Source organism: Crinia signifera, chromosome 2 (assembly GCF_055691185.1).
Source record: "Crinia signifera chromosome 2, ASM5569118v1, whole genome shotgun sequence".
NCBI lineage: Eukaryota > Metazoa > Chordata > Amphibia > Anura > Myobatrachidae > Crinia > Crinia signifera.
The window spans coordinates 372,468,153-372,485,778 of NC_139218.1; the positions used below are offsets into that span (position 1 = coordinate 372,468,153).

Below are 17,626 nucleotides of genomic sequence, written 5' to 3' on the forward strand. Positions count from 1 at the left end.
TTCAACTCCTTTGAAGTTGTTCTATATCATTTTTATTTCCATCACGAGTTTTTGTATTTTATGGCTGCTTGCAGTGACACTCACTTTATTGGAGTTCCCATGTCCTACCACAATCTTTCTACTCCTTTATCTATATGTTAGGAGAATTGGTAAATTCTCATCTCACACACACATGCTTCATTCACATTATGTTTGATCCTATCACATGCATACTAAGTGTGCCTCACACCTCATTGACTACTATATATAGGAATATGATTAATATTCCTCCCTCTTTTTACTACATTCCATGACAATTATTCTTTGAATTTTCCCTCAATCATGCATACACATTTGAGACAATGTATACAACCCAGTCTCCATCATAGGCCTGATCGGCCACCCAGTCACCGGGACAAAATGAATATGGGATGCAAATCACGGCCTATTTTCCAGTTTTTGTGTATTAATATATATTTCTTCTCTCTCATGCTCTATCTTTTGCAATACTGTAACCTCGTATATTCAACCTCACGACAGACACTCTGGATGAGCAATACGTCATCACGGAAACACAGATGCCTCCTCAATGTTCCACATATACACTTAGGTATATTAATTATGTTCCCTGACTCGTGTGGCACTTATTTTTCGGAAGTGATGGCAGGGCTGTCACCCAAATCCCCCTAGAGTCCTTACCCAGCATCTCTGGGTCGGTCTTGGCTTTAATAAGTGAGCAACCCGGCAGGAGCAGGCAGATGATACACATGGGACATGCCTACAGGTCTGTGGCACCCACCTACCCATATGTTCTTTAAAGGTGACTCCGATCCTCGGATCTCTCCACAAACCGCACCGAACATATGTATGTAAATCTGTTTGTGTATATAACAGTAACCTTAACAACCCCACACCCAATGAGGTGATTCGCTGGACAAGTGACGGCAGCTCAACTACGCCAGCACCGACACGCCCACCAACCTCCCACTGACGGATCTCTCCACAAACCGCACTGAACATAAGTCCGATTGTGTACATAACAGTAACCTTAACAACCCCACACCCAATGAGGTGATTCGCTGGACAAGTGACAGCAGCTCAACAACGCCAGCACTGACACGCCCACCAACGTCCCGCTGACGTTTGGTGACGCGTCACCATGACGACCACCACATCCCGGATGGGTGTGGATGTACACACATCCGAAGACACGCCCCGACCCGCCTCTGATTGGCGGAGTGGGCAACACGCCGGGGGCTCGAGATACGGCTACCGCCGCCATTGGCCCGTGCGTTACCAGGACGACCGCAGCTTCAATGCGGCAATGCCGGAGGTGATATGACGCGCCCCAGACACGCCCCGATCTGCCGATGATTGGCTGACAGGAGGCAACATGCCGGGGGCTCGACATGCGGCCACCGCCGCCATTGGCCCGTTCAATTATGACGCCTCAGACCGGGGTTAAAGGCTACACCTACTGGAGATGAGCCCTAGCACCACTATGATTGGCCATAGGTGATCATGTGCGCTAGAGGCGCGAAAAACGGCGCAAACCGTGATTGGTCCATCTATTTCCATATGGGGTATTTAAACCCATACAATCCACAGGCAGGTTGGCCCTGAAGAAGCTTAACTGCGAAGCGCGTGCCGGCTAGCGGTGCGCAGGCAGTTGTGCTGTTTATTATTTTCTATACTTATGCATTTTGATTTATGTACTACAGTGTGTAACCTTGGAAGCCCTTATAAGGGCTCCAACGCATACCTGTACCTCAGTGGATATACCCCACCTTGGGATATCCCACTCTCTTTGCTACTCTCCGTCTAAATAACCATCAGCGGTGGTTGTGTTTCCACACTCCACCCCAGAATCCTTACCCTAAACTGGTTTATCAACTTGCCGTGTCACTAGGTTTTGAGGTTGAGGTCTCTCTGCCATTGGGACAGAGGTGACACCCCATTACTGGACACCGGCACCCCAGCTTGTGAGGTATATACACCAGGTGACATATACAGCACCTGAGATTCTGTATTCAGACGTATCAGAGAGCCATCAGTGGTGACTGTGTTTTCCCTGGTCCACAGACAGGGACACACTTCACCCTAGAATCTATATCAACAGCTGTTCGGGCACCGGGCCACACCACTATTGGTCGTGGGTTCGAGGTCTCTCTGCTATTCAGACAGAGGTGACACCCCATCATTAGACCCTAGTGGCGCAACTGCCTGGTATATGTGTCTGTTCTTTATATATACAGCACTCAAGATTCTGTTCTGTGTCATGGTACACTGAGGTACACTGAGGTCCTACCCCATGTGGAGCTATTAGCAATTTGATAGCTGAGCTCCTCTGGGCACCCCAGCAATTCGGTTAGCAGGCAGAGATCACAGATCCACTGCATGAACTGGGGCATCTACACACTGGCCAGCCTTTATACGTCATAATAAACTTACAGCCATACCTGCCTGCCACCTTAGTTTTAATATAAGTGTGTTACCCCACCCAGTCATGTTATATGTTTTTTAACTATTTTTTCGCAGCCTTTTATATGAATTGTAATAAAAGTTATTTTTTACATACTTACCTTATCTTTACGGTGCACCCACACAAGGACACTCTTTCTCTTCTCTACCCTCATGCATTGGGTAACAGATGCTGTGAGCTCATGTCCCAGACAGCTGGGTTCCTCTTCGGTGTTTAACTGGACAAAAATAACATGAATTATTAACAAACCTGTTTATGGTCTATTAAAGAGTCAGATGTTGGCATTATTCTGGTTCACTCGCAAAGGTAAATTCCTTCTCAAATGGACAAAACCATGTGCACTGCAGGTGGGGCAGATGTAACATGTGCAGAGAGTTAAGGCCCATACACACACTAAGATGTCTTCTTAATGATGATGAACGACCCCATTATAAATTACCAACCAAACAAAGGTGAAAATGAATGATGGTAGTTAACGATGTGACACATTGTGGAGTGTGTATGGACCTTTAGATTTGGGTGGGGGTTTACTTCAAAGTGAGATCTATATGCAGTGTAAAAATAAAGCCGTCAGTGCCTTTTTGCAGATGACACAAAGGTATGCAACAGGGTAGACACACCAGGAGGGGTAAAACAAATGAGTGAGGATCTAGGCAGATTAGAGAAATGGTCAAGAGAATGGCAACTACAGTTTAATGCCAAAAAAATGCAAAATCATGCACTTGGGTCTCAGAAATCCAAAGACTCAATATAGTATAAATGGCACTATAATGGAAACTACTGAGGAAGAGAGGGATCTAGGTGTCACTATTTCAGGGGACTTAAAAGCAGGTAGGCAATGTAACAAAGCAATGAAGAAGGCAAGTCAGATGCTTGGTTGCATAGGGAGAGGTATCAGCAGTAGAAAGAAAGAAGTAATAATGCCACTGTATAGGTCATTGGTACGACCTCACCTAGAGTATTGTGTTCAGTTCTGGAGGCCATATCTCCAGAAGGATATAAATACATTAGAGACTGTACAAAGAAGAGCAACTAAAATGGTGCATGGCCTACATCACAAAACGTACCAGGGAAGACTAAAATATCTTAATATGTATACTTTAGAGCAGAGAAGGGAAAGGGGGGACATGATAGAAACTTTCAAATATATCAAGGGCTTTAACAAGGTACAGGTGGGAGACATTCTTCACTGGAAGAGGAGCAACAGAACACGAGGACATGCACTGAAACTAGAGGGAGGAAGATTCAGGGGAAATGCGAGGAAGAATTTTTTCACAGAAAGAGTAGTAGATAAGTGGAATAGCCTCCCAACAGAGGTGGTAGACGCAAATACAGTAGTACAATTTAAACATGCTTGGGATAAGCATATTGATATCCTTACAAAAAAATGCTGGCCATGGCAGTCACTCAAACTCTGCTTGAGAGAACATCAATGGCAATGAATCCAGGATCAACAGTTTTGACCAAACAACAGTTGGGCAAATGGACTCCAGTTCCACCATGAGTGCATTGTGGCCAAGCAGATGGTGGCTTTTTTTGTGGCCATGTCTGGTCATGTAGCTATTGTAACATACGTACATAAAGCACTGTCTCTAGGGACTGGTACACAAACTAATGCCTGACACAAGTGCTGGAATCCATTTTCAGTCCCGGGAATAATGTCCCGGAATTGGCATCCCTAATTGTGGTTCTTCATCATCGGACCATGCCATCAGGACCACCTACAGTACCTGAGGCTCATCGAAACCGCCCAGACATAAAGTCAGTAACTAAAAAAGTAAATCAATATAAATGTTATTGCAACGTTTTCCATTTTTGGACATCACTCTTTACCAACGTTGTCATACATTTTACATGTAACAATGATAAGTTAAAAAAAAAAGAAAAAGAGGAAAATAGATTTCAGGAAAGAGAATTTTACAACTAAAAAAGGAAGTTTATATCTCTATTTATCTTGCTGGCTTTCCACAGAAGACTTGCAGCATCATCAACATCATCATATGAAAATCTGTGAATCGGTACCTTCTGATATTAACAAAATTAGCTGATTAAAGGAATACCAAGACTCAAGTTACCTTAGCGAATTGTGACACTGAATCACTGAATTGCAACACTCACTTTCCTCTATATAAGATGTGGCTGTAAATGGCACAAGACAGTGCAGGTTCCGTAAGCTGACTGTCACAATGCTGCACGTACAGACTTTCATCCTTATTTCGTTGTGCTATGGCGCCCTTGGCCGACCAAGACCCCATAAGAATACTAACATGTCTACCCAGGATCAGAAGTTTGCAGAGGTACGTTAAAAAAATACCACAAAAAAATCTCAAATTTATAAAAAAGTTAACCTATAGCGTAAAATGCTAAAATACTATACAGGCGAAATACATATAGCCAAAATGCATCAAATATTATTTTATGAATGCATTTTAATCATTGCCAAATGTACAATGGAAAAGACTCATTATGTAACAATAGCCTTTTGCTACATTACTCTGTGTTTTTTGTGCTCCAAAGGGGCTCATTTACTAAAGATGGGTTTACGAACGCACAAGTGTTGCCCATAGCAACCAAACAGTTTCTGGCTATTTTTTTTTATCTTGTACACACTAGAAGAGTATATCTAGAATTTAAACAGTTGCTATGGGCAACATCACCAATTTTGAAAATCTGCACGGTAGTAAATTTACCCTTAAGGCGTTATATCTTGAACACGGAACACATAGCAAACAGCCTAATTTAAATTAGACAAATTTCTTGGTCTATAGCTATTCTATTATGTGAAATGAATGACTGCCAGTTAATTGAGTATTGTAGAACAAAGTGGATGCACTTTTTTTTATTAATTTATCAAATTGGATAATTGCATAAAAATGTGGACATCAATTAATTATGGGTAGAATCATTAATTAGGACTTATTTTTCATCTTATTTTAACTCTGCCAAACAATAATTGTGTTTTTGGTGGTATGCGAGAATGAGGCATTTAATAATTGTTGCATAATAGATTAGGCTTATTTATTTACTTATTTAAAAAAATAGAAGGGTTTATGTCAGTGTTTTTCAACCACTGTGCTGTGGCACATTAGTGTGACTTGAGCTGTTCTCAAGTGTGCCCCCAGATCTACAGATGCCCAAACCAGTTTACAGCCACCAGCAGTTCAACTGTTATTTACTGATCTCTTCTTTTCATGTAAATGGCCAATGTATTTTTTTTTTTGTTACCTGTGGGGACCAGTGTGATTGTCTCTTATATGGTGCCCAATAGGTTTGTTTTTTTTCCTGTAGCGGCCAATGTGTTTTGCCTTGTGGGCAGGGCCGGCGCTACCCACTCAGCAGCTCCTGCAAAGCAGGGAGGCGCCATGCTGAAAAGGCGCTGTCTCCCTCCCTGCTCTGCTAAAGCTGCCTCAGCCCTCACTGTCACTGCCTCCTGCACGCTGCCCACAGCGCCTGTCTGACAGCGGGCAGGCGGCAGTATAAAGAGCTGCTCCCTGCACCGCGAGTGCACACAGCCTGCAAACCGCCCGCAGTGCCTGTCTGACAGCGGGCTGCAGTTTGGATACGGACACTTGCGCTGAGGCATGTAGCGCTGTCTGTGAATGCCTGGATGACATGTCGGGGGAAATTTACTAAAGGAAATTTGTAAAAAAATAGGTATATTTGTATCCAGAAATACACTTATTTTTGGCATTTACTATCCCGAAAATACGGCAATTTGTATTCATATTGATGTGCTATCAATACGAATACGAATTGCTGTATTTTTGGGATAGTAAATGCCCAAAATAAGTGTATTTCTGGATACAAATACACCCATTTTTTACAAATTTCCTTTAGTAAATTTACCCCGTCATGTCCAGATTCGCCCCCTACCCATTGCTCCCTGCGCCTGTCAGCTGTTAATCAAATGACGAACAGGCAGCAGCGCCGCCTCCCCTTCCTTCCCTCTTCTCAGTGTGCTGTGCCAGTGCCATTGCCAGTCCTCAACACTCCACCCCCTCTATATCCTCCCCTCTTCTTCCATCTCTCCCCTCCTTTCCCCCTCAGTCCCATACACGCTGCAACAGCAGTGTGCAATGCGATGTGCACTCCTGCGGGCATCACATCGCACAGTACAAATAGTATAATGTGCTGCACATACTTTTTGTACTGCTTTCGGATCGCACACACATTGCATTCATGCCGTGCGATGCGATCTAGCCCATAACGTATGCGATTCTCGTAGCGTGTATGGGCACCTTTAGTGCCTGCAACATTTTGCGGACACAGCACCGAGATGGTGTATGCATACATGTACATGCACCCGAGATCCTCCATAGGATCGCATGTTGCATATGCTTCCACAATCGGGCTGCAGCTTGTTGCAATGGCAAGGTGAAAGGGCGCAAAATTTATGGTTTGCAGGAGGGCGCCGAACACCCTAGCACCGGTACTGCTTGTGGGGATCTCATGGCAAATTTAAAATCTTTTTTAGTGTGTCACAACTTAAAAGGTTGAAAATCACTGGTCTATGTTATAAAATAGTGACTTCTCCCCTCGGAGATGTCACATAGTGTATGGGGGCCAATAGGGAGGGTACACATCTAAATGACAGGCAGTTGTGCTGATGGTAGGGGCAATTTCCCTTCACCAAGGGCTATCACAGATAGCTCATACACATCAAAAGCTTGAATGAATGACGGAATGATGTATCATAGCATCATTTATTAACATGCACAGCTTCATGCATGGTTTCGTTTGACTGACTGTGCAACAAGATCATTGTAGCATATTGTTTATGAGCAGCGGGAAATCAGGCATACACACTTGACAATATGCACAATTTTTCGCTCCAAATTGCCTGAAAACAACAAACCGTGGTGATATCGGCTTAGTGTGTGTCCGACCTAACTATAAAACAGCATTGCCACAAAACCAACACATGGAATTAGCGGCAAAAAGGCTTCAGATGTGAAGAACTTTTTTCCAATGTTTCGGGCAATTTTTTTTTTAACGGGAATCCTATAAGTCGCCAGTGTGTTTTCACGTTCCGAAAAAGTTGGCACTTATCAGTGATTTTGTTTTGCATACCTGAGGCAGGTGCAGCATAATCCCTGATAAGCTTCAGCTAGCACTGGGTTTTCGGGTACAATAGGATAGCCCGCGGCAACAAAATTACCACGGGTAAATGAATAATACCCATATTGTACAGCTAATTTCTGATGCCCCTTTTGGCCAACTCTGCAGTTACAAACTGATGGATCTTAGCGGGTGATTCAGGATCAATCGCTAAGCAGTGGTCGTTCGCTGCTTAGCGAGTGGCTTAACGCCATCCGTCACCCGGGCGACTGGAACACCAATAATGGCTGGAACACCAATGATGCATATTCATCCCATGGGCGGGATGTAATGGGGCCTGACTTTGGCGGCCGCTCGGGATGCCGAATGAACTCAAATTAATTTTTTAAGGGTCGATGATTTACAAGGCATGGTTCGTCAGCCTGCTTGGCCACCGGACTCAGGCGTCATTGCAACCGGCCCCATGTGTTACATAACTGTGTGTAAGTATTACTATGCGCAGACTAATGCTGTTGCAATTTGTTTTTGTTTTCTTTAAGGAGTACTTAAACAAGTTCTATACATCCGGCAGCAAAGAAAAAAACACATTTGTCGACAGGATTAAAGAAATGCAGAAATTCTTTGGAATGAAAATGACAGGGGTCCTGACCACCGAGACTATGACTATGATGAAAGCCCCCAGATGTGGGATGCCAGATGTGTCAGCGTTCACGGCGTTCCCCGGAAGACCCAGATGGCAACAAACCGCCCTCACCTATAGGTGAGTTCCACCTGGCAGAGCCAGAGTAAGAGATGGCAGGAAATAGGCAAAAGATCTCAACTTTTATCCTGACTCTTCATTGGCTGGAAAGATAATTCATAAAATTATCAATAAAATCAATACATTACAGCCAGATATTAAAACCAGTTATCAATCACCCCTCATAGCAACATTGGGGTAAATCTACTAAGATGGGAGTTGTACTGAAGATGGGCTGTTGCCCATAGCAACCAATCAGATTCTACCTCTTATTTATTTAGCATCTTCTGGAAGATAATAGATAAAAATCTGATTGGTTGATATGGACAACATTCCATCTTCAATATAACTCATTGGGGTAGATGTATTAAGCCTGGTGAAGAGATAAACTGGAGATAAAGTGGAAGGAGATAACGCACCAGCCAATCAGATCCCAACTGTCATATTTCAAACACAGCTGATTGGCTGGTGCGTTATCTCTTCCATGTTATCTCCACTTTAACTCCAGTTTATCTCTTCTCCAGGCTTAATACATCTGCCCCATTGTGTTTATACTAGGAACTTAGGAGCTGATTTAGACCTTTTTGTATAGGTCCGAATTCTGCCCCGTTTCCAATAGAGGGGGTGAACGTATGTGCAAACCTCCGGAGCGAATGCCTTCGGTGAGTTTTTTTATTCAGTGGGGCATTCACAGAATGATTGACAGTCAGGGGGGCAATTGTTTGGGTCCGCTCAGCATTTTATTGGCATGCCCACAAAAAACGGTGGGCGTGCCTATTGAAACGTTGGGCGGACGCCTGCAAATGTAGGCGTGGCCTTACCTGCTTGGAGCGGGTGGATGATGCCGCATGACATCAGCACCCACCCCGAATTTGTCGGGAAGCTGCCATATGAAAAGTAAATCCAGGTGTACTTATCATATCGAACAGAGGAAAAATCGGTACTTGTTTCCTAGCACGGTTACACCGATTTGTATCGCGGTGATCGGGTTGGAAAAATTGCGTCGGTCACATCGCATGCGACCAAATCGCATGCGATGCGACCGACGCGATGGACCCGATTTTTACATTGAATCAAATGTGAATAGGGCCCCTGGGACCCTATTTTACATTGGATTCAATGTAAAGTAGTTCCCAGACCCCAAATTTTACCCCCTCAACGGCACCCCACGATTGACGCCAACCCAAAGCGTGGCGGCGGAAAGCGTCCTTCGACCTTTTCATACCCCTACTATCCACGTCGGCGTGGAGTTGAGAATATAAAGTGTGGCGAGCGCAGCGAGCCACCGAGCCCGAAGCGTGGCGAGCACAGCGAGCCCCGCGTATAACTTCACAGGTATACGCGTCCCCTCGCGGGGCTCGCTGCGCACGCCACGCTTCGGGATCGGTGGCTCGCTGCGCTCGCCACACTTTATATTCTCGACTCCACGCTGATGTGGATAGTAGGGGTATGAAAAGGTCGGAGGACGCGCACCGCTGGCGCTCGCCACGCTTCGGGTTGGCATCAATCGTGGGGTGACGCTCACAATGGGGTTGCTTAACTTTTTAACGATGACGGGGCCATATACAATGTGAAATTGGTCATATTGGCCCATTTCACATTGTTTGCTATGTAAAATGGACTTAATCAAGTCCATCTCATCTTGTGCCATTATAATGGCACAAGACCGACGCGATGCTTCCGATTTCAATGTTAAAAATATTTTAACATTGAAGCCTATGGCAAAATCGCGTCCATCGCGTCGGTCGCGTTGCGGGCCATGTTAATGCACGCGACAGATGCGATGGTCCCGTTTTTGCCTTTGCCGGCAAAATGGACCTGATATCAAAGGAAATCGGGTCCATCGTGTACCTTAACTTTAAGGTACACGATGGACAAGATTGTGGCCGTGCTAGGAAACAAGTACCGAAAAATCATTCGATGGTGAGTAACCATCGAAGTGGGCGTGCCTTTGGCGTGGCGTGGGTGTGCGTTTAGAGTGGCAGCGTTTACCTGCTCACTAGGCGGCGAATATATGCAGCCTAGCGAGCAGGTCTGAATTACCCCCTTAGTAAAGCCAGGGTTAATAAAGATATTAGTCAAATAGAACCTGCTAGTATGGCAAACACCACCGTTCTCTTTAAATAAATGTATTTAATAATTTTTCCTATTGTATATATCATGCTTTAAATATGAATTAACGTAAGAAGTTACTTTCTTATAATGCAATAGTCCACATATTGTCAACCTTAGCAATATGCAGAATACCTACTGCTAACATTGTCAGACAATGGGGGCAGAATTGACGTTTACCTGGAAGGTTAGAAAGTTACATTGGAAGCATAGGCCAAGGTCTGCCCTGCACGTCCACCAATGGTGGCTCTGGTGGTGCAAAACGGGCTCTATGACCCATCGCTATTGGATAACACAAGAGAGGTGAAGAGTCACATTTATAGATCTGATATAAGCTCACACACACGTGCCCAATTAGGACGCCTCGCACTCAGCACAATATTGGCCACAAATCCAAGAGCTTCCATCTATCAATGTGGCATCGCTAACAGTGTAGCAAAACGGCATCTGTGCTGGGGGCCCAAATACTGTATTTTTACAATTCACAAATATAAATATAAAATTCAAAGGTATTGGCCTCATGTGAATGATGGACTCTAATGTCTGTTACTTCTTTACTACTGCACAGATTTGTAAATTACACCCCTGATCTGCCCCGCGGTGTGGTTGAAGACGCAATAGAGAGAGCCTTCCGTGTTTGGAGCCAAGTGACTCCTCTAACATTCAACAGGGTCGACTCCCAACAAGCAGATATTCTGATACAATTTTCTTCACGAGGTAAGGACACCCATCTTTAAAAAAAAAAAAATCATATATATATATATATATATATATATATATATATATATATATAGATAGATACGCAGATAACTTGTGACCTTTTTAGGGGTCCCCAAGAAGGAGGCGGCACTCACTTGACTTAGCTTTTTAAAGCATATTTATAGTGCAAATGCGAAACATCGGTGGAATATCATCACAAACATCGATATTCCACTGATGTTTCGCATTTCGCATAAATATGCTTTAAAAAGCTAAGTCAAGTGAGTGCCGCATCCTTCTTGGGGACCCCCTAAAAAGGCCACAAGTTATCTGCGTAACTACCAATTACTTGGGAAGCCACCTCGGCGTGTTGCAATGTTTCAGTAGGAGTGCCGATCAAATTGTCTCTCTCTCTCTCTCTCTCTCTCTATATATATATAATACAAAATTTCCAGAGTTTGCGCTAATTGTTATTAATGTTAATCCACGGTCGCTTATAACACTTAAGCTGTGTACACACGGGGTAATATGATTGCTGGGGATATATTGCTAGCAATATATCCCCAGCAATCATATTGCTCAGTGTCTCCTTTTCATCAGCGATGAAAAGGAGACACTGCTATGGGGCGGAGGGGGAGCGCAGCAGACGCTGCTGCTGTCACTTTGATGGGAGGAGGGAGGGAGCAGCGGCACGGGGCTGGGGAGATCAACGCTGATCTCCCTGGCGCTGACCTCCCGGCACAGCGATCGCCGGGGAAAGCCCCTGGTCGCAGGAGCATGTTCCTGCGACCAGCGACCATTAGGCAGTGCACACGGGAGCGCGCCATATTCCCAGCGATTTTACATGAAATTGCACCCGTGTGTACTCACCTTTAGCCTACTACTAGTTAGGCTTTTTTCACCACAAATACCACCACAAAAGTGTTATATAGCGCCCTATATTCCACTAGTATTTACTACAGTCCTTCCCAATTTCTCAAACTCTTATAGATATGGACAAGATTCCTAAACATAAAACATTTATTAAAAATGTAAACATAAAAACAAATTTCATACACTTTTCTTGTCAGAGGATTTTTCTCATACAGTTGGTGTATACATAAGCCCGACGCGTTTCGTCTCCACACGAGACTTCATCAGGGGTGTATGATACAAATCTTCGCCAATCTTTTTTTTTTGTTTGTGTGGACCAGTACTGATTTCCTACTGAGTGCTTTTATTTAGCGCATTTATTTCCCACTGATTGTGATTTCACTGTGATATTAGGTGTTTCCACACAACTGTGTTAATGGGTATCCTCCCCACCTTTAATAGTGTCACAAATTATCAACTTTAATTGAATTCTGGAATTAAATGTAACCAATACTGTTCATCATACATGAAAGGATCCAAATGATGGGATTGCAATTAGTTCCTATAGAGGGAAACCAGCCTCCAATAATAGTATATTTAATTTGATCCTCAGAGGTGGGGCACAATATGCAATTCAATGTCCAAAAACAGACCCTGGTTTGCCAAATAGATGTGTACACCTCTGTGTCCAAAATGCAAGTGCATTACTTCACATGTGTTCCGCGGCCCCTCGCGGTGCACGCTACCCTCGCCACGCTACGGGCTCGGTGGCTCTCTGTGCTCAGCACACTTTATAAATTCAACCTTACGCCAGCATGCATAGTGGGAGTATGAACAGGACGGGAAGATGCATAATACGTCCCCTTGCGGAGCTCGCTATGCTCGCCACAATCAGAATAAATTATCAGCATAAAAACAACAGAACCATAATATGAAATAACTGTTTTGTAGGTCACGGTGATAGGTCGCCCTTTGATGGTCCCAATGGAGTTCTAGCTCATGCCTATGCACCAGGTGGTGGAATAGGAGGTGATGCCCATTTCGATGAAGATGAAACTTGGACAAATGACAGAAGAGGTAAATAGTTTAATCTGTATATATTGCATTTTATGTTTAATGTTAAAATCATTGTAGCTAACAACAATAAATATATAGAAAAAACACAATATAGTTCGCAGTATTGCAGGATATATTTCCCTGGGGTTCCGTCATTTAAACGTAGGTACTCTTTACCTAGAACGGCGCCCATCGCGACCATCGCGACCATCGAATGCACTAAAAAACGGGTGCGATGCGATGCCCGCGATGGCCGCGATTTCCCATAGGGACCAATGTTAAAAATCAGATTGGATGCGATTTTAGTGTTCAATGCCTCAATGCCCGCGATTTTTCCATAGGAAACAATGTTAAATGGGCCACAGAGCCCTAATAGTCCCCCTGAAGTGTGAAATGGCCCCCACAATTTTTAACGGCACCCCACGATCAACGTCAACCCGAAGCGTGGCGAGCGCAGCGAGCCCGCGAGGGGCGGCGGTACGCGTCCTCTGACCTTTTCATACCCCCACTATCCACGTCGGCGTGGAGTTGAGAATAGAATAGTGTGGCGAGCGCAGCGAGCCCCACGAGGGGACGCGGATACCTTCACAGGTAAACGCGTCCCTTCGCGGGCTTCCCAGGTGTCCGCGTCGCCACGGACACCTGTGAAGCCCGCGAGGGGACGCGTATAACTGTGAAGGTATCCGCGTCCTCTGACCTTTTCATACCCCCACTATCCACGTCGGCGTGGAGTTGAGAATAGAATAGTGTGGCGAGCGCAGCGAGCCCCACGAGGGGACGCGGATACCTTCACAGGTAAACGCGTCCCTTCGCGGGCTTCCCAGGTGTCCGCGTCGCCACGGACACCTGTGAAGCCCGCGAGGGGACGCGTATAACTGTGAAGGTATCCGCGTCCCCTCGCGGGGCTCGCTGCGCTCGCCACGCTTCGGGCTCGGTGGCTCGCTGCGCTCGCCACACTATTCTTTTCTCAACTCCACGCCGACGTAGATAGTGGGGGTATGAAAAGGTCGGAGGACGCGTACCGCCGCCCCTCGCGGGGTCGCTGCGCTCGATACACTTCGGGTTGACGTTGATCGTGGGGTGGCGTTAAAAATTGTGGGGGCCATTTAAGACTTCAGGGGGACTATTAGGGCTCTGTGGCCCATTTAACATTGTTTCCTATGTAAAAATCGCGGGCATTGAGGCATTTAACGCTAAAATCGCGTCCAATCTGACTTTTAACATTGATCCCTATGGGAAAATCGCGGGCATCGCGGGCATCGCGTCGCACCCGTTTTTTATGTACCCGCGATGCCCGCGATGGCCGCGATTTTTTACGCCCGCGATTGTAATCGCGGGCGCCGTTCTAGGTAAAGAGTACCTAAACGTATACCCCAAGACCCTGTAAAGACCACCAACTGTGTTGATATATATACGTACAGCATTTGCAAACATCCAAAATAAATTGATTTGTTTGATTGTTGGTAATCCCATTTATTTTTTTTTCTCCTAGCTTTCAATTTATTTTTAGTAGCTGCGCACGAATTTGGCCATTCATTGGGTCTAGATCACTCTACTAGTCGTGAGGCACTGATGTTCCCGACCTATAGTTATGTAGACACCAACAACTTCCGCCTGTCACAAGACGACATCAATGGTATACAGTCAATCTATGGTAGAAGGCGCTAATAACTCCACCGAAAGAAATGCCAGTCACATGACCGCTTATCGAGGAATCCTTTGATACATGTAGACAGATATCTCATTATATATTGGCTATTGGCTTCCGGTAAAACGAATACCATAATTATAAACAAATGGTTTTAATGAAATCTAAAAGCATATAGCAAAAAGTAATAATGGACCATGTTATATAAAAATGTAATAGAAAACTGTATAGCTAACACCAGAGCTTAAAGTGGTCATGGAGAGGTGGTGGCAGGGCCGCCAACAAGGAGGTGATGTGGATACAGTTGTTCCGGCCCCTGGCTTCTGAAAAGGCCCGGGCAGCTCATTTTTGGTACAAAGAGCTCACAATCTTTTGGAGCTTGGTATACTCAAAGTAACCTATACAGAAATTATAAGGACACTTTTCATTTATATAGCATATATCTAAAGGAAGTCTCTCAGTTTTGCCATTTTGCCCTTCCTCATAATGTTACTTTGCGTTGTTACTTTGCATTGCTAACATACCGTAACACAGACTGATATAGGAGGTTAAAGTGTAATGTGTTCGACTACTATATGTACTCAATCTGGTGTTTCTGTAATCATAAAACCACTGTAACAATTCATTGAATGTGAATAAAGTTGGTTCAAGAAAAAAAAATCATACCATTGTAGTGTCATGTTGTCATGGGAAACCACTACTAATCGGTAAATTCAGCCCTTTAGAAATTCTTCTCTGTGCTAAACACTGTTAACAAGTCATGTTAAAAGGATTTCCCTGTTTATGAACATGAGCATTAATTGATTACACAAACTGCCAAATACAAGAATGCATGAATGAGCAAACCTTGTAAATATGAACAAGAAGGACCATAAAAGTGGTGATAACTGATGCAGTTCTCCTGAGATGTCTGGGAGATTCACAAATTTTTAGAGGATGTCTGTAATTTTGGTGTAGGCCTCGTTAACTAAAGCTGAGTATACACCGGAGTGACCGCCAATCGTTCTGAAGACCTGCTGCTCAGCACCCGCCACCTGCCTCACTGATCCCCAATGCATGCGAGGAGAATAAGAACAAGTCCTCCTAATGTATGGGGGCCACATTTCTGATGCAGTCATGTGCTTATTATTATTATGTAAATTATGTATTTTGGAATGAGATTCTGAGAAGTCTGAAAACTCTGGGTCCTCTGTTGCTGTGTGTTATCCTGAAAATCCTGTGTGATGCACCATACTGTAGGTTTTGTATTGCCTAAAGCCACAATAAACATTTTTTTTTTAACGAGTTAACACAAATGGCACAAATTTAGCACGAAGAAGACTTGGTCATGGGATTCGTACGGAATTTGCATCTAAATAGTGAACGCCAAATACACAGACTGTGACCAGCACTGCCAGGGTAGCTACTGAGAAGAAGTAAATGCACCTGGCTTACTTACCTGGTAGTGTCCCTATGCCAAACAGGGCAGTGTCCCCTCTCCTTATCTATATCATTAACCAGCTTCACCACTTTGCGGCTTGGACCGGTTTCCGCTACAACAGAACCATGTGGTGTCCCCGTTCTTCATGAAAACCAGCCGCTCATTGATAGAACAAGAAAGATCCCTCCCAGATATCATCAGCTTGTTAGTCCAGAGGAAACTGGGTCAAAGTATCGGATTCATATATTACGTCTATCGATGCGATGTACTAAGCCTTGAGAAATAATAAAGTGGAGAGAGATAAGCTACCAACCAATCAGCTGTCATTTTTCAAACACAGCCTGTAACATGGCAGTTAGGAGCTGATTGGTTGGCACTTTATAATGCTCCATTTTTCATTTTTCAAGCTTAGTACATCAGAACTAGTAGCGCACGCAGGGGGGGTTTCTGAGTACCCAGAAACCCCCCCAGGAGTCTAAGTTGAAAGATGAGGGTCCCCTCTTTCCATGGGTACAAGAATTTAAAAAATCGGCCCTTGGGAACCGGAGATATCTGACTTCAAAGCAGTGGACCCCATCCAAGCCTGTTAATTGCTCTTCCCAGTCAGATATTTCAGGTTCTGTCTGACTTAGAGTTTTTCTGAGGGTATATTCCAAAAGCTAGGAATCTCCCCCTTTAATGGTCACTAGCAGCTTGCCTCTACTTTTCCCAGAACCAGAGATATGAGCCTTCCAGCAGCAGGTTACTGCTCCAGCTCCACACACCTGTTATGTAGTTTTATATGCTCGTTGGCAGATTGCTCTGCCTACTGAACTCTGATCCCCTAGTCCATAATACCATTTGGTAGGTGGGATTATCTAGTTTTTAATTCCATTAAAATCTAAGAAATGTATTTCCGGGAACTGGAGATATCTGCAGTCAAGCAAGCTGAGCTCCCACCAGAAAATTATTAATAATAAGCCCACTCCACTATACACCCCTCCTCTGCATATTAAACATCCTCTACCACCCTGGAAGTTATGTATCGGGCCCCTTCATTAAGCCCAATGCCCCCTTCTCCCACCCAATCTCCCACCATCTGTGCAGTAAAGGGGTAATTAGTGGAAATTACTGATCCAGGCCGTATATGCTGAGCGGTTGATATAATACCCCCTACCACCCGCGGGACATCAAAGCTTCCGCTCATAGCACCCCCCACCCCTACCACCCGCGGGACATCAAAGCTTCCCCCACCCCTACCGCTGGAGGATCGGTAGGGGCCCCAATACATTGCTATGCCCAGGGGTCTACACTGCTGTTATATTTATATGTGTGTGTGTGTATGTGTATATATATATATATATATATATATATATATACTAGGTGATTCATCGCGCCCTACGGGCGCTCTTCACACCGTCGTAAGGGGCTGCGCCCCCTTAATTTGTGAACATTTGTATATGAGAAAGATGGTTAGAATTGTATGTAAGATGCCTGTATTGCAACTTGAGTTATAGGTGAAATGTGTTAAATAGAGAGCATATGATGTGGAAGGGGGTGTGTATTGTTTTGTTTAATTAAAAAGCGGTTACAGAGTAAGAT

At 44.5% G+C, this 17,626-nt stretch overlaps 1 protein-coding gene across 1 annotated transcript; it reads left to right on the forward strand.

The window, feature by feature from the left end:
* The first annotated feature begins 4,601 nt into the window (after positions 1-4,601).
* On the forward strand, positions 4,602-15,288 carry LOC146058079 (collagenase 3-like). The gene is made up of 5 exons (XM_083170061.1): positions 4,602-4,758; positions 8,059-8,279; positions 10,939-11,087; positions 12,873-12,998; positions 14,470-15,288. The coding sequence occupies exons 1-5, from the start codon at positions 4,648-4,650 to the stop codon at positions 14,643-14,645; spliced, it is 783 nt and encodes a 260-aa protein (XP_083026187.1). The 5' UTR covers positions 4,602-4,647; the 3' UTR covers positions 14,646-15,288.
* The last annotated feature ends 2,338 nt before the right edge of the window (positions 15,289-17,626 follow it).